This window comes from Arachis ipaensis, chromosome B3, assembly GCF_059453495.1.
Source record: "Arachis ipaensis isolate K30076 ecotype BB chromosome B3, ASM5945349v1, whole genome shotgun sequence".
In the NCBI taxonomy this organism is placed as follows: Eukaryota; Viridiplantae; Streptophyta; class Magnoliopsida; order Fabales; family Fabaceae; genus Arachis; species Arachis ipaensis.
Window position 1 is genome coordinate 104,708,409 of NC_142438.1, and position 23,244 is coordinate 104,731,652.

Consider the following 23,244-nt stretch of genomic DNA (forward strand, 5'->3'; position numbering starts at 1 on the left):
TTGCAAGTATAGTTCCAAATCCACAATCAACCAACATCAAAGTTTAATTCAAAAGATAAGTCACAATCCAAAACAAATATAAACTGGGAGTTTTAAATCCCAGGTCATTCTCCCTAGGAATTGCAATGAAATATTCAATTATTGGCTAAGAGAAAATTGGGGGTTGTGATAGCAAGAGACAAGAAAATTAAAAGACAAGGAAGTAAATAAGCATGCAAGGAATTAAAACTCAAAGCAAGTAAATCAACAATAAAATTCAAGTGACAAAAAGGACACTTGGCAAGGATTGGGGAATTGAGGATTCCTATCCTAGTCATGATCCTAGTTATGGACCACAAACATGATAATTGAGTAGAATTAATCCCAATTAGTCTATCCTAACATCCAGGATAAGTTAAAAGGGCATAATTGATCTCAATCCATAAGTCCTAGTCAACTCACTAATTAACTTAGTGAAAGACTAGCGTCAATGAAAACTAAACCAACTAACAATCCTAACACAATGTGGAATGGATATCCATAACTCAAGTTCACCTAATTACCCAATTCCAAACCAAGAATGTGAAAACTATACAAAAGCTAAAAGAGACATTTTGTCAAATACTTAGCATGCATAAAAGGGGAAGCATATTAAATTGCAACAATAATAAAATCTATAACTATCAATTGCAATAAAATGATAATTACAACTCAAATAAGCATTAAAGATACATAAAACATCAAAAATGTATTAAAAAAAATTGAAATTAACAAAAGTATTCATTAACAAAAAATGACAAGAATGAGAAAATGACAAAAAAAATTAAGATCAAGGCAAGAACACATGAAAACATAAATGAAACTATACTAAAACAAGAATCAAAGAGAGAAATCAAAGAGAAAATTAAGCTAAAAATCCTAACTCTAGAGAGAAGGGGGAGCTTCTCTCTCTAGAAAAATAAGCTAAGACATGTAAAAACCTAAACCTAATTGCTCCCCCCTCATCCCTCTTCAATTTGGCTTGAAATAGTTTCAGAAATGAGTTGAATTGGTCTCTGAAAGTCCAAAAATCACTGCCAACGAGTTGCAATTAATGAGGTCACGTGCCAGGACTTGTGCATACGCACAGGTGTGTGCGAACGCACACTTGCTGATTTTCTTCTTGTGCGTACAGACAAGTGTGTGCGTACGCACACCCAAACTCCATGTCTACTATAACAAATTGTATATCATTTTGAATCCCTGGATGTTAGCTTTCCAATGCCGCTAAAACCGCCTCATTTGGACCTCTATAACTCAAGTTATGATCAATTTAGTACAGATAGGTCACAGATTGGCAGCTTTCCAAATCCTTCATTTCTTGAATTCTTCCACTTTGCATGCTTTCCTTCCTCACTTTTTCAGTCCATATTTACCTTCAAAACCTTAAATCACTCAACAAATACATCAAGGTATCAAATGGAATTAAAGTGAATAAAATTTAGCAATTTTAGGGCATAAAAAGCATGTTTTTACTTTTAAGCACAATTTAGGAAGAAATCATGAAACTATGCTATTTCAATGAATAAATGTAAGAAAAGTCAATGAAATTCACCCAATTAGAGCAAATAAATTCCATGAAATGTGGATTCATCACATCCCCACACTTAAATAATAGCATGTCCTCATGCTATACCAAAGAAAGACAAGAAGGGGAATCAACAATTATTCAATGTAACTATCTATATGCAATCTATCTATATGTATGTAACTATTCTACCTTATACTATCTACCTATATGCATTTGCTTAGTCAAAGTAAATTAATTTCCAAGAAAGCATCTATATACAATCAAGGGCTAAAGCAATTATAACCAAATCTTATTCACAATTGAATTGAGTCATATAAAAAAATTTAACCAAACTTGCAAGATAAGCAATAATCATAGGTGGAAATATGGAATTTAGTAATTGAACCCTCACCGAATGTGTATATGCACTCTAGTCGCTCAAGTGTTTAGGGTCAATCCACTCAATTCTCCTCTAATCATGCTTTTTAAAGTTTGTTCTTCATCTCACCAACCAACAAAAATTTAATGTACATATGCAAAAATCATGAAGTCTTTTCCAGGTTGTAATAGGGCTAAAGGTAAAGGTAAGGATATATATATATGGCTAAGTGAGCTTGCATTTGAATCTTTGATTAATCTAAGTTCTCACCTAACACATATACAATCTATACAATTCTAATATCATGCTTAGCTACCCATAATCTCACTTTTACATATGCATTGATCATTATTGAGTTTCTCATAGGGGTAATTTTGTCCCTTTTTTGTTATTTTTTTTCTTTTTTTTTTCAAGAACATAACATATATACCAACATATCAATGCATGTGGTTTTTTAATATTACATGAGCATGTACCCAAATTTCCAATATTTCTCAATAAGCATAGAACACATTTTTATCAACCAAAATTCCCATATTTTTCCCACACTTAAACATTACACGCTGTCACTAACTTAAGCTATTCAAAGATTCAAAATAGGGACAATCATTATTTTTTCGCTTATAGCTAGTGGTGTGCTCAATCAAGAACAAAAGGGGATTAAAAAGGCTCAAAGTGGTAAGCAAAGATAAATGAAATGGTAGGTTTTTTGGGTTAAGTGAGTGATAGATGAATTATTGTCAGTTGGAAATTTCATACAAATAATCTCGTCGAAGTATAGTTCCCAACCAACAAACAATCCTCAATCAAAGTTTAATTTTGTTTGTCACGAGTGCAAACCAATAAAAATACTGAGAGTATTAGATCTCAAGTCGTTTCTCAAAGAAATTGCAGTGAGGTATGCATATTATTGGTTATGAGGTTCTCAAGGGGGTTTGCAAATAAGGAGACAAGAAATTAAATGGCAAGGAATTTAAAGCAAACAACTAAAGATAACAAATACTAAAAAGAGGCATTCGTGGCAAGGATTAAGAACCTAGGCTTTATATCTTAGTCATTAAATCATACAACAATTAACAAGAGCTAATCCTATTTAGTTATCTTTTACATCAGAAGAAGGTACAATGTTATCTTCAATATAGGAAGAAAGTCAAATAAGACTAGTTAATCTCAATCCAAAAGTCCTAATCAACTTACTAATTGAATTAGCAAGAGATTAGAGTCAATAGAAATAATATTAACTAACAACTCTAGATCACCAACATGAGTTGGGTATTAATGACTCAAGATTGCCTAATTTCTCTTTCCAAGCCAAGAATGCTCAAAAAGCTACTCTAACATCCAACCAAGCATTTTGTCAAATACTTGGAAGGTATAAAAGGAAAGCATGGTAAAAGGGAAAGAATAATAAAATCTACAACTACCCAAAGTAAGAAAATCACAATGATAACTCAAACAAGCAAGAAAATAACATAAAACCTCAAATTGCATTAAAGGAAATTAAAATCAACAAAGTGTTCATAAACTAAAAAGAGGCATAAAAGAGAGATTGACAAGAGAAACTAAGAAGATTGGAGCAAATCAACAAGGAAAAGTAAAGGAAACTAAATCAAAACAAGTAATTAAACCTAAATCTAAGAGAAATATAAACTAAGAACCCTAATTTCTAGAGAGAAGAGGGAGCTTCTCTCTCTAGAACTAACCTAAAGCATGTTTCCTACACTACCTAATTGCTCCCCCTTTGTCCAATCTTGAACTCTACATCAAATAGCCTCAGAAATGAGTTGGATTTGGACCTGGAAAGCTCAAAAATTGCCCCCAGTATCTTCACTTTAATGAGGGCACGTGACTAACATCACGCGTGCGCGTGGTCGATGCGTGCACGTCGCTGCCAAATTCCCTCCTCACGCGTACGCGTGGGTGACGCGTGCGCGTCCCCATGAATGTCATTTACAATTAAAAACACCAAAGACCATATATAAATTCAAACTTCCTAAGAATTCATTGACAATTAAAAACACCAAAAACCATTTATAAATTCATAGGGAGTAAGCAAATGAGCCAACATACAGTAACAAGATAGCAATAATCAATTAAGCCATAACCAATTAAGCAACAAACAGCATGCTTTCTTTGAACAATGAACAAAATAATGGCTTAAAACACAGCACCCAAACAACACAATGAACAATCCAGCTGCATTTTTTTTCTTGAATTCAACAACCAATCACAAGTATTCAACATGAACTTAAACAAATAAGCATCTTAGGTCAAGTGATTAAGTACAAATTGAAGCACAAACACAGCAACAATAACAGTTTTAACTCAGACATTGAGCACAAATCACTATTGCACAAACACATCCAGAAATTGAGCAACTGTTACAAGAATGCAGCAGAATAGTGAATGCAGAGAAAACTCAGCCTCCAGCAACCAAAACAGTGAAGCAATTAGCCAGATAATCACTCAATTGAGTAAACAACAGTTGAAAACCAATAGCAATGAAGCACTAACTCAATTAATCAATTGCATTAAAGATGAATATCGAAAAAAATTAATGCAACTTCCGGTAGCATTTCAGTAGCTAATAGCACTTTTCTCAAAATGTTGAACAACCAACTTAATTCAAGTTCCAAATGAATGTGATAATGATTAAACACACATGAATTCATAGGAATTAAGCAGCTAAGCGACATTGATTGTGCATCAGCAGTGAACACAAAATGATCAAAATCATTCTTACTGCACAAACAACATTCTGAACTCATCCAAATAATGGCAATCAGCAATAACAAAACAACAATCACAATTAACAGTATGATGAACATGAACAAGAATACAGTAACAGTAAACAGTCCAGTTCCAAGAAGCAGATAAAAGGGCAATCTATTCCCAAACACCAGCAGTAACAAGAAGAGACCTAAATCAACTATCCAATCCAAATTCTCTAAACACCTAATTCAACTAAATTAACCTAATCTAACTTAACAAAAATTAAACTAACATGCTAAACTGGAAATTCACACTAACAGAGAATTAGAAGAGACAGAAACAAAAATGGAACCTGGGCAGAGACAGAAATAGAGAATTGACAAGGGAGCAAGGGAAGGGAAAATGGAAGTAGAGAGATGCCGACCCAGAGGTGGCGGGTCCAACAGTGGTGCAGGCAGAAGCAGCAGTGACGGAACAGAGGCTGAGACGCAGCAATGAAATAGGGGAAGATGGAGGGTCGGAAGACACAAGGGTTGCACCCTGTTCTGGCCGTTCCAGGCAGTAAAGAGGCGATGGAGCAAGGGGGTTGGAGCTCGTGTGTGGAGGGTTGCAACTACAGCAGTTCGGCAGGCCAAGGGTGGTGGCCTGGTGGTGGCGCTAGCGCAGCGGCAGTGACGGAGAAGAAATGAAATGAAAACAGGGGTCGTGCCCTGTACGCGCTCTCGCAGGCAGTGGAAGGGGGAAACAGAGACAAGGGGGTGGTTGTGAGTGGGGATTGGGTGGTGTAGGTCTTGATGGTGCTGGCGATGACGCGGCTGGGCGGGGTGGTTGAGACTGGAGGTTGAGACAGGTTCGGCGAGGAAGGGAAGGTTGCGATGTGATGTTGAAGCCGAAGGGGAAGGTAGCGCAAAGAGGAGGAAGAGCAGGGTGGGCTCGGCTGAGGTGAAGCTACGTGATGGTGGTTCGGAGAAGAGGAGATAGGGCTTCGTGGAGAGAGGAGAAGAGGATTGGGTAGCCATGGCTCGTCGATGGTGGAGGACTAGGGTGGTTCGCGGTGGTGGTTCGCTAGTGAGAGAGAGAGAGTAGAAAGAGGGGAAGCTAGCCGCCGCTGCTCTGGGTTTCGACGGAGGCGATGGCAAAGGAGAAGAGGAAATGTGACAATGGGGTCTGTGATGGTTGCAGTTCTGAGAAGGCATCAGTGGCTGGAGGTGAGGACCACAATGATAAGAGGGCTGTGGATTAGGGTTCACGGAGAGATGAGAAGAGGTTGGTGTGGCTGGAGGCTGGTTCGGTGCTGTGAAGGGGAGAAGAGGGAAGAGGGTCGCGGTGGCTCGTCGACGGCGCGGTGGGTTCTGGGTCGAGGCCGACGGTGATGGTTGGCGATCAGGGAAGGTCGAAGAGAGTGATGAATAAGGAGTGATGGTCTGGTAGTTGTGGTGACCCTGCGGTTGTTGCGGTGAGGTAGAGGGAGGAAGGAACGGGGGCAAGAAGAGAGAAAAATGGGAGAAGAGGAAGAAGAAAGGGGATAAGGGGGTGGTGGTCTGGTTGATAGCGGTTACGGTGGCCGCTGGTGGTAAGGAATGGTATTGGTGGTTCTTGGGTCTTGGAGGTTGAAAGGGGAATAGGGAACATTGGAGGAGGGGAAAGGTGTGGCGACGCGAAGATGATAGGGGGCTTGTTTTGCTATCCGTGCATATGCACGGATGGGGAAATGGGCAACTGTACGAGTGCTGTGAGTAGAGGACGTGCATAATAGTGTGCGTATGTACCAGGCATGTGCGTACGCACGAGTGAATTTTTTTTAAAAGATTTCACCCAATATTCCAATATGTATATAAACAAAAAATTATCGAAAAATATGCAACTATTTACATTAAACTCTAAAATTAACTAAAATTTTATTTTTCAAATCAAAATCATTGAACTATTCAAAACACTTGTAATATGCACAAACAAAAATCTAACAAAACTATTTCAGATATCCAAAAACTATTTGAAATTCTTTTTTTTTAAGCATGTAATTCAAGTCAAAAGGTAATTTAAAACAAGATTACTAATTATTCAAGTATGCATTTTAAAACAAAAATCTATTAAGGCAAGCTAACAACCAAGAGACATATTTACAAGAATGAAATAAAGGAAGGAAGTTGGAAAATTTTATCATAGTGGGGTGTCACCACTAAGCACTTTTATTTATTGTCTTTGAATTAGATAATTGAGAGAGCCCTTGCTATAGTGGCTTGTGCTTGAATTTTCACCAATGCTTGAATTTTCACCAATGCTTGAATTTCCAATGTCCTCCGGGATCCCAATCCTAACTATTAACAAAAACAAAAGATAACCAAAAAGCAAGCTATTTACATATCAACATATTTACAATAGCCAACAATATAACCCCATTGCAATTCCCTGGCAACGGCGCCAAAAACTTGATGATGGCCAAAAGTACGTTTGGATTTTTCTCAAAATAGAATTGGCGTTGCAAGTATAGTTCCAAATTCACAATCAACCAACATCAAAGTTTAATTCAAAAGATAAGTCACAATCTAAAACAAATATAAACCGGGAGTTTTAAATCCCAGGTTATTCTCCCTAGGAATTGCAATAAAATGTTCAATTATTGGCTATGAGAAAATTGGGAGTTGTGATAGCAAGAGACAAGAAAATTAAAAGGCAAGTAAATAAACATGCAAGGAATTAAAACTCAAAGCAAGTAAATCAATAATAGAATTCAAGTGACAAAAAGGACTCTTGGCAAGGATTGGGGAATTGAGGATTCCTATCCTAGTCTATCCTAATATCGAGGATAAGTCAAAAGGGCATAATTGATCTCAATCCATAAGTTCTAGTCAACTCACTAATTAACTTAGTGAAAGACTAGCGTCAATAGAAACCAAACCAACTAACAATCCTAACACAATGTGGAATGGACATCCTAACTCAAGTTCACCTAATTACCCAATTCCTAACCAAGAATGTGAAAAACTATATAAAAGCTAAAAGAGACATTTTGTCAAACAATTAGCATGCATAAAAGGGAAAAGCATATTAAATTACAACAATAATAAAATCTATAACTACCAATTGCAATAAAATGATTACAACTCAAATAAGCATTAAAGAAACATAAAACATCAAAATTGCATTAAAAGAAATTGAAATTAATAAGAGTATTCATAAACCAAAAATGAGAAGAATGAGAAAATGACAAAAGAAATTAAGAAGATCATAAAACTATACTAAAACAAGAATTAAAGAGAGAAATCAAAGAGAAAATTAAGCTAAAAACCCTAATTCTAGAGAGAAGGGGGAGCTTCTCTCTCTAGAAAACTAAGCTAAGACATATAAAAACCTAAACCTAATTACTCCCCCCTTCATCCCTCTTCAATTTGGCTTGAAATAGCTTCAGAAATGAGTTGGACTGGGCTCTGGAAGCCAAAAAATCGCTGCCAGTGAGTTGCAACTAATAAGGTCATGTGCCAGGACTTGTACGTATGCTAGTGTGCATACGCACATTTGTTGATTTTCTTCTTGTGCGTATGCATAAGTGTGTGCGTACGTACACCCAAACTCAATGTCCACTATAGGAAATTTATATCATTTTGAAGCCCCAGATGTTAGCTTTTTAATGCCGCTAGAACCGCCTTATTTGGACCTCTGTAGCTCAAGTTATGATCAATTTAGTATAGAGATGTCAGGATTGGCAACTTTTCAAATCCTTCATTTCTTGAATTCTTCCACTTTGCATGCTTTCCTTCCTCACTTCTTCAATTCATACTTGCCTTCAAAATCTTAAATCACTCAACAAACATATCAAGACATCAAATGGAATTAAAGTGAATAAAATTTAGCAATTTTAGGGCCTAAAAAGTATGTTTTTACTTTTAAGCACAATTTAGGAAGAAATCATGAAACTGTGCTATTTCAATGAATAAATCCTAGAAAAGTCAATGAAATCCACCCAATTTAAGCAAATAAATACCATGAAATGTGGATTCATCAGGCGCCCCCAGAGGGAGGGGGTTAGGCCCCGTAGGGAGCGGCTAGACGTTGAGTTTGAGGAAGAGGTTGACTTTGCCCCGCAGAAGGATCACGACGACATGCCAGAGGGAGACGATGGCTTACCACCACCTCAACGACCACCACCACCACCATTGGTCGGCTTGCATACGCATCAGGATGACCCATTTGCGGCTCCACCTGACTGGGTAGATCTGGGTGCCTCGTCGAGTGATCATGAGAGATCCATGGTGGATGAGATCCAGTTTGACGAGGTGTTTCAGGTTAAGACGACTGACCAGCAGACTATGCACCATATAGCAGAGTAATTTCGCATGGCCAGAGAGCAGAGTGTCGTACATGGTCCACATTTCTCATCGGCACCTGCATCTACCTCGGTGTGGGTTCCTCAAATGTCACCGGGGGCTAGCACCTTGTACGGACCCGATCTTTGGCCAAGTTTTCAGTATACTACACCTCCATCAGTTGACTACGGGCGACTGATGATTGCCCCTTTGAGGTTACCCCCACAGCCACGGTATCCGTCAGTGCCACCACACTACTAGACACAGCCATTTGATCAGTCATACACTGACCATCCACCCCTACCTCTGCCACCATCGTATGCACAGGCACCACCGGATGCACAGGCTCCTCCAAACCCACGAGGTCGTAGACCATCTCGGCAAACACAGCTGCCATTTTGTGGCACTGGGCATCACTTGCATTACCCACGTGGCCACCATCGTTAATCTGCTTTACATGCTATTTACTCTATTAGTACTTTATAATGTATTCTACCTCAGTGTGTTTTGTACCAAAATCAGTCTGTGTTTTTCTACTGTACTTTATTTACTCAGTTAAATTAGTACTATAATCGTTGATCTTTAGTTATTCAGCTATGTGTTTTTGTAATATACTTTATGTAATGAATTTCTGTAGTTACCGTGTGTGCCTTAATTTAGTTACTGTATGCAAATTATCATTTTGAAATTTAAAATAGGCTCTTTAATTCAGAAATTGCAATTGATAAGTATGAAATGAAGTAAACACGACAAATAAAGATAACCATCTCATAGGTGGACAAATCACGAATAGATCAACTGAAATAAGCCAAAAGGCATACAAGAACTAAGTATCATTGGTGCGTTGATTGGGATAACCTCTCTATGTATGGCCGAGTTTCCTGCATAGCCCGTACCATTTCTCTTGGCACTCCACCTCATCCATATTGTTACGAAACCATGTGAAAACTGGACTACCGGTTGCCTTTCTACTCTTGGCAGGATTAGGATGTAAATGTGTCCTATACGACTCCAGTCAAAGCTTTTTGTTAGGAATCAGTGGGAACTCAATCTTGTAAACCTTGAACACAGCCTCCTGCAAATAGATTGGATGAACATACTTCCCCCACTTAATGCTTGCGGCAGCACAAGCAGCAAGTGCATGACGACAGGAGAAATAAAGTGACTGAAAAAGCCCATAGTCGCATGTTCCCGAGCTCAATCAAACACGAAATGAACCCTAGCTCCAACCTTTAAATAGCTTAACTCCTCCACCACAAACACTGAGGCCCTCCTATCGCAGTGCATAACCCGCATCTTCGGGATCCCCTCTCTATTTTTTTCAATAGCAGCCTGTAGCCACTATGAAAATCGATTATTCGCTGTCATTTAAGTCTGTGCCTCCCTATCCTTGCGGACTAACAACTGCTGCAGTCTCTCATACGTGCATCTCAAAATAAATGAAATTGGTAAATATCGTGTACCCTTGAGAATTGCGTTGACACTTCAAGAGGTTAGTTGTCACGTGCCCAAATCGACGACCACTATCATAATGTTGTAACCATATTTCCTTGTTAAATCTACTGGCCCAGTTTGCCATCTCATAGGATAAGGTCCTTAAAGCATCCATGTACCATTCATACCCAGCCTTACTGGGGTAATAAGCAGCATTAATGTGATATCGCTTGCCCTCGGTAGACTTGAAAGGAGACATGAAATTCGCAGCCATGTGCCTGACACAATATGCATGGAATGCTCTAAAAGGCATCCAGAGGCTCTCATTGGCTCTAAGTGCGGCCTTGATTGCTTGGGATCTATCAGATATAATCAAAAGTCCCTCTTGTGGTGTCACATGGCATCTCAGATTGGTAAGGAAGAACGACCATGATTCTGTAGTCTCCGACTCGACAATTGCAAATGCCACAGGAAGGATGTTACTGTTACCGTCTTGTGCAACTGCAATGAGCAACACACCCTTATATTTGCCATACAAGTGTGTGCCGTCAACGGAAATGAAGGGCTTACAATTCTTGAAAGCTTCAATACAAGGAGGGTAAGCCTAGAACACCTTATCAAACTAGGAGTAGTCGCACACTATCATGTGACCCTCATAGAACGGTACTGCACTCAGATCACATACAGTGCTAGGACAATAACTCTGCATGCTTGGAGCAATCGCGGCACCTTGTTGTATGAAATCCTCTCAATCACCATATATTTACGCAATTTCCTTCTGCTTTTCCATCCAAACCTTCCTGTGAGATGGTTTGAAATGATAGATCTGTCTCACTATACCCTGTAGAATAGGGATGGTAATTGATGGACTGGACTATATGAGGGACATGATGATTCTACATATGAGGTTGATGTCTAACTGTCAATGATCCTGAGAAATGGTGGGGCTAAACACGTGTGCGGTCCGCCAAATTTATGCACCTCCCTAACGATTTAAAATATAATCGAATGATATTCTAACTAAAACAAGGATGACAAATAACATAATTTTTAAAAAAATTGTAACGCTTACCAATATCCGAGATTCTGCCAGAGGACAACATGGAGACTCAAAGGACAACCATTAGTCAATTACCAGCAATGCACGTGGTATTTTAACTGATCCGACTCCACAACTTGATACTCAACACTTCTGCTAATGCTGTAATTCTTCATGCCTTAAAGTACTGCTTCTCTGCTTTTGAATTTGTGAGCAACTGTAAACTTCACACCTCTATCGGTGTTGTATTCATCCGCCCCCATAGTGGAAAATGGAGTTACCTTGTGCATCGCATCCAAATCCAAAGTATGGTAGTGGCTGGGTACAGTTGATAACTCCAGAATTGGTTACGGAGCAGGCAAAAATTATCGAACTGATCCACAAAAGGGTGTCTCTGGTATGAACTCATCCTCATCATCATTCTCAGAGGAACCACTTTCGTGGCTATCGACAACATACTCTTCATCAAAATCTTCACTGTCAACGTCCATGTTTACCACTGGACTAGCACAGTGTAAGGATCGTGGTGCAAGAGGTGGATCATCCTGGTCAAAATTTGAGTTGCCAGAACCACCACCACCAACATCGCAAACCTCCACAGAAAGCTCCATCACTTGTTCAACCATGATTCTCTCGTGGATGTCAAATATTAGGCGCACATGCTCATCGCCGTCGAGCCAGAACAGATAAAACCGAAATACATGATAAACCCATATTTTATGATGTATTTTGTGCTCAATTTAAGTGATTTATTCAATCCTTCACCCATTTATTCATGTAAATTACATGGTTTTACTATTCCTTATTTTATAAGATATGTGAAAAACATGTTTTCTATACTTTAAAAATATTAAATTTAATTATTCTTTATTACCATTCGATGCCGTGATTTGTGTATTAAGTATTTTCAGGTTTCATAGGGCAGGAATGGCTTAAAAGACAGAAAGGAAATATACAAAAAATGGAAGGAAAACACAAAAATGGAGTTTTGAAGTAAAGGCAGCGACGCGAATGCATGGACGATGCGAACGCATGCCTAGCGCGAAATGGCATTGACGCGTACGCGTGACTGACGCGTACGCGTGACTGACGCGGACGCGTGCCTTGAGCAGAACACAATTGACGCGCACGTGTGATTGACGCGTACGCGTGACAAGGAAAACTCCCAGATGACGCGAACGCGTGACCCACGCGAACGCGTGACCCACGCGAACGCCTGACAGATGCCACGTACAAGAATCTGCAGAAAACGCTCCCAGCAATTTCTGGACCCTTTTTCGGCCCAAATCCAAGTCAAAAACACAGAATATAAGCCAGAGAATGGAGGAATCAAACAACAACTTAACAACTTAGTAACAGATACAATATTCATAATTTTAGGATTAGATGTAGTTTTTAGAGGGAGAGGTTCTCTCCTCTCTCTTAGGATTAGGATTTCTCTCAATTTTAGGATTATTTCTCTCCAGTCACAGGTTCAATATTCCTTTAATTTATTTTCTACCTTTATTGATTCTATTACTTAATTGTCATTTGTCTTTTCAATTTGGCTTATGAACCATTCATGTTATGATTTTCTTAATTAATATATTTTGAGGTATTTTAGATTTGATTTTGCTTTAATTTATTTATGAATGCTTTTAATTTAATTTAAAGATATTTTCCCCTTTTGGCCTTGGTTAAGTAATTAGTAACACTTGAGTTATCAAACTCAGCTGTTGATTGAAATTGAAATTCTTTGCTGGTTAATTTGTACTCCAATAACTCTAGTCTTTCCATAGGAGTTGACTAGAACTTGAGGATCAAATTAATTAGTCCACGTGACCCTCCTTTGTTTAGCAAGGGTTAATTAAAGTGGGAGCAGAATCCAATTCTCATCACACTTGATAAGGATAACAAGGATAGGATTCCCAGTTCTCATACCTTGCCAAGAGATTTTATTATTATTAATTTATTTTTCTCGTCATTTAATTTACTTGTTCCTTATTTAAAAACCCGAATTTCTATCTTTTCCATAACCAATAATAAATCATACTGCCCTGCAATTCCTTGAGAGACGACCCGATGTTTAAATACTTCGGTTATAAATTTTATTGGGTTTTGTTACTTGTGACAACCAAAATTTTGTACGAAAGGAATTCTTGTTAGTTTAGAAGCTATACTTACAACGCGATTAATTTTATAAAATTTCTTTACTAAACAGAAATCCAATCGCCAATACACCACCTCCCATCAGTGCTAGAATCCTATACCTAACTCTCTTCCAACCTCTTTTCTCTCTCTGCCACCGACGTGCATCAATATCAGACTTTTTAACTCGGACAAAGAATTTGCTCTTCGAGTGCGCAGTAGCATAGGATTCTCACACTCAAATATAACCCCATTGTCACTGTTTCTCATGCGACAGTTGGGATACACCGTCACAATAAAGAAATCACTACCACCAAACATTTTTACTATTTTTTTTGAAGAAAAACAGAAAAGAAGAAGGATTGAGATGTTTGCGGTGAATACTAACGATTTCAACATCTTTTTATAGCTAATTGATGTTTATCGTACTATATCACATTTACAGTGTCAACATTTTAAGTTAGCACGTATCTCGTTTACACAGTAAATGAAATTAGTTTGTTCGTATCTCATTTACAGTGTAAACAAGATACGTGATGTTCGTTCTTTCCCACGTGATACGTGTGCACACGTGATACATGGACCTTGGTTTATGTCTTATCTCGTTTACAGTATAGACAAGATACGGCTATACTTATAAGCCATGTTACATAAATCGGTAAGAACTATCCAAATTACCTATTTCAGTAATTAAAATACTTATTTTATTTATTAAAAAAATCCGTATGTATAGTAGGTTTTAATATTTTTTGAAATAATTTGAAGTTAACTTAAATAAATATAATAGTTAAACGTAAATTAATATATTGTTAAATTAAATAATACATTATTCAAATTATACAATTGTTAGATTATATTTTTTTGCTAAAACCTATCGTTGGATTGATATCATCTAGAATACTACCAGTTAGATTTGAATAGTGTAACATGAATGTTTTATTTTTTAAATCTTGCTTCATGTTCCTTTTTTTATTTAATACTGTGAATACTAGTAATGAATATTAGTGTTATATGAAATATAATATTTTATTAACGGTATTTATCTACTAGGTTTACAATATTTAATAATTATTAAACATAATTAATGGTTTAGACGAGATTAATTTGCGAGAGTAAATGTTGCGACTATTGCAGAAGCCTCAGTTGCTATTGCCACACCGTGTGACCTTGGGTCTTCCCCCGCTGGACAGCCTATTGCTTTATATCAGGGAGGCAAGATTTGGACATGTGCAGTAGAGTTGAGGAATTTTATATTTGATAATTCCTTGATCTCTGCATTTGTCGAGTGGTAGAGGCATGAGACCCACAACTTCTACTTTCCATGGGGTGAGGTCAGCATTAAGTTTCAAGATGTTGCTTACCATCTTGGTCTGTGCACTGAGGGTGAGCCGATTGGAGATTGTACTAGAGACTTCCAGCAGTACTATAGACACCCGACGTGGGAGTGGGTTGAGGATTTACTTGGCGACAGGCCACCACCACAGCCAGAGGATAGGAAGCAAGTTTTTGGTTTGAGGATGACCTAGCTGAGGAATAAGGTTTCACACATTTCAGCTGGGGCAGATCCGAATACACCCCGTAAGTACGCTAGGTGCTACTTGGTCATGCTTATCGGGGGTTTCTTTTCACGGACAAGTCAGCTACACTTGTTCCTTTGAGACGGCTGCCGTTGTTGGTATGACCATCTTTTAGGGTATTAACACAGGTAGTACGCAACATCACAATTGAATTAGACTCAAAAATTACTCCTGTATCACCATTTTTTACTATTTCATTGGGATAAATTACAATAAAAAAGAGCTGATTATTCTCCATATGAACAAAGTTGAAGGATAAATAGAGAGAGAAGAGAGAAAAGAATGAATTGTGAGGGTATGGTTGAGGATGGGAGAATATATATAGAGTTTTTCTCTAAGATATCTAGGGTGCACAGACACCTAAACCATAATATACGTATCTCGGATATTGTGGCCTTAATTTGTCTCTGACTATATTTCGGGTTCCATGACTTGTTTTCAGCATTTAAACGCATCTCAGGTGATGAGTACTCATTTCTGCACGTGACACGTATGCCGGGTGCACCTAGGACACGTTAGCCGTTCGTTGCGTCATAGCCTGGGGTCTCAGTACTCGGGAGACCGAGACTGAGAGACTGAGACTAGAAGACAAAGATTGAGAGACTGAGATTGAATTAAGTCTCTGTATTGTATTTGGTGTAAAATATACTCAACTGAGTTATGTCTCAGTATTATGTTTAATTTAAAATAAATACGGAGATTGAATGATAGATTTGGAATTTAAAAAGTGAAATGAAGATATTTTTTTATAAAAAAATATTATTAAAGTTTCAGTCTCTGTCTCAAAATTTCAGTCCTCTATGTCCCCACTATCTGGAGGTACTAAAAGGACTGAAATTTTGAAAATAAGGATTAAAATTTTTAGTTTTAGTCTCTAACCATCAAACACAATACTGAGTCTTAGTCTCTTAATCTCAATCTCATTCCTTTTAATCAAACGCTACTTTATATATTTAGGTCTATATTTTATGTATTTTTGTAAATTATATATTTATTTAAGGGTAAAGTATATTTTTTGTCCCTGAAGTTTGGCAAAAGTTTTAAAAATACCCCTAATTTTTATTTTGCTTCAACTTTGTCCCAGAAGTTTTTTATTTACATCAAATATACCCTCGGAGGCTAAATTTTCAAAAAATTTAAGACCAATATAACAATAATACATGAAAATTATACTTGATTTGCTTGTGTTGAGGAGTTGTTCTTATGAAATTGTTGTTGAATCGATCTTAAATTTTTTGAACAATTAGCAGGGGTATATTTGATGCAAATCGAAAACTTATGGGACAAAATTGAAACAAAATAAAACTTAGGGATATTTTTAAAACTTTTGTCAAACTTTAAGGACAAAAAATATACTTTATTCTTTATTTAATTTAAATAAAAAATTCCCTTATTTAGTGGACAATTTATATTGTATTTGAATCTAAGGTTGAATGAACCATACATGATAAAATGTAAATATAAATATAAATAAAAATAACCTTAGATGATAGATTCGAATATGCACAATGGAGAAAAGGACAAATTAGTCCCTGACCTTTTACTCCGCAGACATTTTAGTCCCTGACTATTAAAAAATACTTTTAAGTCCCTGTCGTCCTTAAAAATTAGACGAATCAGTCCCTCCGTCCATAAGCCACCGTTAGACCCAACAAAAAAGACTGACGTGGTTCTCTCTTTGCTTACCTAGCATCACGGCGTCCCATGTGGCACGTTAGTGGGATGGAGCTTTTCAAAAATGGACACATAAGTCCCTATCACTCAAAACGACATCGTTTTGTGTGCTGTCCTAATCTTCAAATTCGTTTGAGTTGTTCGTTTATGGTGGTGGCTGGTAGTGAGGAGAAGAGTTGTATAAGGCATAGTGGAATGCCCAAAGTTAGACAGTTCAGCATGAAATTCAAAAAATACCAAGTTCTCTCAACATCTTTTTCTCCATTCATGAACCCTAACCCTCAATTTCACAATATCAAATAAATCATATCATAGCTATTAGCAAAACCTCATTCTGCCATTTTCAGCACCATACTTCAAACTTCACATAGTCTCAATCATGCCATGGGAACTTCATGTTTGGTTAGATCTAAGCAAACCCCATGAATTGGAAATCTAGCATTAGCAACATAAGAGCATAGATACCCCTAGATCTCCGGAATCTTGTCTTAAACTATAACTACAACTACAACAAATCTAATCTAATTCAACGAATTTTTCTATCTCCCTGGCAACACAATACAAGCTCTCCACAAAAGTTCACAACAAAAAAGGATATAGCTATCAAAATTTGTCTAGCTGGGAAGGAACCAGCTCCAGATCTCACAAAGTTACCTTCTTTTATTTTCACTTAACAACCCCAGAAACTAAACTAACTACACCAAAGATATCCATCACAATCCTGTAATAAAGATAGAAATTTTGAACTATGTTCTTAATTCCCATCAAAACTCATTATAGGAATTGTCAATACTCTCAAGACTCCCCATAAAAGAAAAACAGAAAAGTAGAGAGAGAAGAAATCAAGAAACTCACAAACTGTGAAGGGAAGACTCCAGCTTTAATGATGTTGGCAGATTTTCTTTACATTAAGGGTGAAGCACCAAGACAATAATAGTAGCAGCAGTAACCTTGTGAAGACACAACTCAACCACCCTAAACCTTCACCGTTTCCCTGTGCCCTTCTTGAAATGTTAGAAAGCGATAGTGGAATGCCCAAATTTAGATGGTTCTTCACTTCTTTGGAGCCATTGTTGAAATCCGTACAATTCTTCTCCTCACCACCAGCCACCACCATAAACGAACAATCCAAACGAATTTGAAGATTAGGGCAGCACACAAAACGACGTCGTTTTGAGTGACAGAGATTTATTTGTCCATTTTTGAAAAGCTCTATTCCACTAACGTGCCACGTGGGACGCCGTGATGCCAGGTAAGCAAAGGGAGAGCCACGTCAGCCTTTTCCGTTGGGTCTGACAGTGGCTTATGGACGGAAGGACTGATTCGTCTAATTTTTAAGGATGTCAAGGACTTAAAAGTATTTTCCAATTGTCAGGGACTAAAATGTCTGCAGGATAAAAGGTCAGGGACTAATTTGTTTTTTTCTCATGCACAATGAATATTGATATGGAAAAGGTTTTATAACGTTGGAAGGTTTTATCCACATGAAAAAGCATCCCAATGTGTGGCTCTGAAAGAAAGATGATAAAAGAATACATGGTAATACAAAAATAAAAAAAAATTTAAAAAATATTAAGTGAACAAATTATTTTTATAATCAAATTTAATTAAGTCTTTAAAATGACTTGATGATTTGATAAATTATTTTTATTATGCGTCTCCTCTTTTTTCTTCTTCACCTAAATTTTTTTGTTATTTAATTAACTATTGAATTAATTTAATTATAAAAATGACTCGTTGATCTTTAGTAATTAATATCTTTTCTCTTTATATGTATAATTTATTCGTTTGGTCGTGGATCTTAAAGGACAGTTTGTAATAACCGTTGGTCTTGGGCCAGCCTATTATGGCTATAGTTACTGTCGTAGTTGACGAATTGTGTCTAGCTATCTTTCTATTTTTGGAATAATCCTATCTCTCTCTCTCGTTCTTTGTTTTGGATAGAAGTGTCTAGCCTATTGCCTATAATATTAATTCAAGCAGATAATTGGTGATGATGCTGATGGTAGAGAGGCCTCATTAACCCACCTAAGATCTTTTTTTTTTTTTTACAACCGTCTCAAATCCCCCCCCCCCCCCAAAAAAATAGCTCAGGCTGAGAAAACAATCTATGATGCATAGACACTAATACGGACACAGGACACATCGACACACAAATTTTAAAATCTTACATGACACAGGAACACGCATACATATAAAATATAAAGTATTTTTTAAATAAATCGTAATAATATTTTGATATTTTATTGATATTAAAATATAAATTAAAATTTTTAATGATGTTTAATGTCTTATTTTAATTATATCAAGTATTTAAAATATTTTTTTATTTTAATAAATAATAATATATACTCTATTTAAATTTATTTTAAAAATATATGTTAAGAATAAGACAGGACACGCTGACACATGATGGTATTTAGGTGTGTCCAGATGTGTCTGGAGAAGAATTTTTTATTTTTTATTAAGACACGGTTGGACACAGCAGACACGCGTGTCGGACGAGTGTCGGTGAGTGTCGTGTCCGAAATGTGTCCGACACGTGAACACGGCAACTCAACGAAATATCCGTGCTTCATAGAGAACAATGAATCACATTAAAAGGAAAAAAATACAAAAAAAAAAGAAAAAGAAATTAAAAAAAAAACTCGGAAGAGAGAGACTGATAAACCAAATACCTCAAATACCCCTCGTTTGGTCATGCACTCAAACTGAAAATTTACTTGGTAAATACAATGTCGTTGCATATATAGATATCAAAATTAGCTATAAACTGAGATTTATAATCCTTTGTGTTACACTCAATTTGTGTGACTCCAATCTCCATTCAATTGTACATCTGAGAGCATCAATTCACCAATAATATTCACAACTTCCTTGAGGGTAGTGTAAGCAGCAACTTTTACTGATTTTTCTCATCCATTGAGAACCATCTGCATTAATATGTCATTCCAAGAGTCTATTGGGCCAGGCAAGCACCAATGCAAACAATCATTCTGAACTTTGGAATTTTTTCCCTTTGCAAATGGATGAAACTCCCTATATGGACCAGGGTGTCCATCAGGTCTCAAATGTGAAAGTCCAGCAAAATCAACTATCTTAAGATTCACTCCATTCTTTGAAGCCTCATCCCTTGCCTTTGCAAATTCCTCTAACTCGATGTTCCGGAGCATCATGTTCAGCTCCTTCATTTCCATCTCACCTTCTTTGATTGGTGCTGTTCTTTTGCAAGTTCCACCGCTGAACCACTCTCCATTTTCGAAATGATCAGGAGTGAATGTCCTGAAAAATATCAAGCCTCTGTGATTGGAAGACACTATGAAGTTGAAGACAGATTTTAGAGCTTTGCGATAAGCAAAGTTGAATCCGAGTTCTGTCAGGTTCCTTTTGGGACAGGAGTGACACCCGATTATGGTGTCATTTTCATAGTAGATCGCGGCTTTGAGAAACCATTTCCCTGTCGAAAATATAATGTAGTCAAAGTCCATATATTGATCCACCCATTTACTATCCAGTTTGTTTAGTTGTATCTCAACTTCAGAACTCGAAACGCCGTTCATGTCTTCATATATAGCAGCTTCCACAAGGTATGGTGACCAAATAACTGACACATTGAAGTTGTATGAGGGGAAGTTCCAGCTTTTAGACTTGTATTCCTCATCATGGTAGTACATAACAGCTTGCTCTACCTGAAAGACAATTTTTCAAGTGAATTACTCCCTCTCAATGGTTTCTCAGTGTAACACCCAAAGACAGGTCATCATAGTTTTCAAGAGTATATACTATCATCCGTTATGTTGTGACGAGATACTACAGTTGTGAAAGTATATGAGAAAAATATCATGTATCAGATACAATTCTGAATTTGAAATAACACTAAAGAATTACAGAGGGGCAAAGTATGTTTGGAACATCAGGGGGTAAAAGATAGGATTACTTGATTGTTGGTGCACATGTTAGCACCACAGAGGATAGTGCCAGTGCACTCTGGCATTTCAATGATGTACTTGGAGCAAAGATTATGTTCAGTTTCAGTACATAGATCATGCATTTTACTTCTTATTAATGCATGAATCAGGAAATTGCTCATTTTCAGTGTTGGTGTTGTATCTAAACCTCTATTTACTGAGGCCTATAAGCCACTGCTACACTGAAGCAACTAATATTATATTAACAAAATTGATTTACTTGCTAGTTGAGGTCTATAATTACTTCCTATATATATCTAATCTAAATTATTTTTATAGACATACTGACAGAGTGTTGATGTCTCCTTGTTAATGTCAATAAATTGCCCATATTTGGAATTGGGTTCAAAAGCAAGATCAGGTTATGTATATTAAGTTACTAAACTTTCCGGCTCCTTAGCTAGGTATTTCTTCTCTTCAAACTGAAAACCCAGCGTAGTTTGCAAGGTTACCATTAAAATTAATTAACAGACAAACACTATTAATCCTGTGTTTTGACTACAGTTTACTACAAGTCAAACATTTCTGAGATACTTGGTCTGTACCCAAACGACTCAATTCAAATCTGGCACACTCAATGTATCAACATAAGTAAACATTACTTAAACAGTTAAAAAAGTCGGGGTCGCATTAATTTCCTCAAAAGTTAGCATAACCTTTATATGATGCTTGCATAAACCAAGCAAAAGTTTCCACAATCTAAACGAGATGATGCTAAGATAAGGATTCTGATCATGGAAAATAACAAAATTCTAAGGTGTAGGTTATAACTGATGCCCTTAATCATTGAAGAAAACATCAAGGGAAATCATAAATACTGTAAAAACCAATGGACACCAAAAGAATAGATACAAACTCTTATTCTCTTAACCAAACAAGTAAGACAATCCTGGATTGATAGTTAGAGCAAAATCCATATGCGAAAAGCTAATATGCTATTTGCCAGTGCAAAATAAAACACATACCGTTGAAAGAATGCATATCAACGACTGCACATGATTGCGGGATATGGAATCACCAATCAACGCCCACACTTTGCCACGCATCATGTTGAGAAACTTCCCTGCATCAAACAGGGGTAACTCACAGCCTCTTGGAGCCCATCTCCAATACAGAAATTCTCTATCAGGCCTTCCATTCTTCAAACAATTCTGATGAGATTCAATGTGGCTGCAGGTTTCATTGGTATACAATGGTCCAAAAGGATTGGGAACCCAGTCCCCACTAAAATAATCACATTCCTCTGCACACAAAAATTTAATTTTCAGCATCCATTCACATTCCTAGCTAGTAATCAATTACTCTAGAACTCAATTTAGGGTTTAGCTAACAAGTTAAAGGTTGCTAGCAATTGAACATCTTAAATAATTTACTTCAACAAATGCACAACAAATGCATTGAGAATTTAAATTTTGCATTTTTTTCTAGGAAGACTTGGGTAACTTTATCATGTGTCAGGGCACATTTAGCTAAACCCCTCAATTTAAATCTATGCAACAAAACTCTTCAACTGCACATGGCACAATCTATAAAAAATAAATTGATACCGACAATTTTTTTCCTGGGGTACAGATCTAAAACAGTGTGTGTTTGCAAACAAAAATAGTGAAGACTAGGAATAAGAAACCAAGATAGAACATAATGAGGCCACTCACCTGTGTCTGTGTGAGTCTCCACTTGATCTTCACTTTCAGGAACATGTTCTTGAAACTCCTCTGGAGTATGTTCGGGGTCATCTTCAGGAGCTTGTTCTGGAACATCATCAGGAACATGTTCCTCTAAAACAGGTGGATTCTGAGGAAGCAGCAATGACGGAAGAGGAGGTGGGTGATGGGGTTCTGGAACAGGGAGAGTGGTTTTCTCAGGAAAAGGGGATTCCAGAACAGGGGAAACAGGAGGAGAGAGGGCATGGAAGAAGAGCAAACGGAAAGCGAGACCAAAGAAGAAGAAAGAGAGAAGCAATTTGAGGAGAAGGTTCTTGTGGTTTAAGGGAAACTTGTGGTGTAGATAGTCCATCCTCATATCTCTGCTTCCTCAAACAAGGAACACCCCCAAATCAATGCAATTAAAGACACTCTCACTTATGGAACCTAAAGCACTTGTTCTTGTAGTTCCACAGGCACGGATACTCGCTCTTTTTGAGTAATAAACAAATACAAGACTTAACAAAATTGACACTGAAGTTTAGATCCATATGAATGTGATTCAACGACCCTTTTCCTCTAATTTATTGGACAATTCCTTCATTTATGCTTAACAATTCTTTGTTAGTTAAACAGGATTATCATGTCTTGTACTGTATAATCCTTCATTTATTATTTTTTTTGTATTGGATAAAACAAGATGGAGCAGAAAAAAAAGATAAGCAAATAAAGACAAATAATTATCAACTATTTGTACTAAACAAATACATTTTTTATAATCTTCAGATATAATATTTTAAGAAAACATATTTTTGAAAATATAATTCTTTAATAAAACATTTTTTTTAATCTTAAAACA

The 23,244-nt window shown here is 37.0% G+C and overlaps 2 protein-coding genes across 2 annotated transcripts; both read right to left on the bottom strand.

Annotated features, from left to right (window-relative positions):
• Positions 1–708: 708 nt before the first annotated feature.
• On the bottom strand, positions 709–6,370 carry LOC107633403 (uncharacterized). Its single transcript, XM_021119093.2, has 2 exons — positions 4,972–6,370; positions 709–1,394 (listed from the first exon to the last, which is right to left on the bottom strand). Exons 1-2 carry the CDS (start codon positions 6,368–6,370, stop codon positions 1,372–1,374), a joined length of 1,422 nt encoding a protein of 473 aa, XP_020974752.1. The 3' UTR covers positions 709–1,371.
• A 13,079-nt stretch (positions 6,371–19,449) lies between these two features.
• LOC107630720 (protein trichome birefringence-like 23) lies at positions 19,450–23,011 on the bottom strand. The gene is made up of 3 exons (XM_016333937.3): positions 22,398–23,011; positions 21,708–21,985; positions 19,450–20,463 (listed from the first exon to the last, which is right to left on the bottom strand). The coding sequence occupies exons 1-3, from the start codon at positions 22,762–22,764 to the stop codon at positions 19,690–19,692; spliced, it is 1,419 nt and encodes a 472-aa protein (XP_016189423.1). The 5' UTR covers positions 22,765–23,011; the 3' UTR covers positions 19,450–19,689.
• Positions 23,012–23,244: the final 233 nt, after the last annotated feature.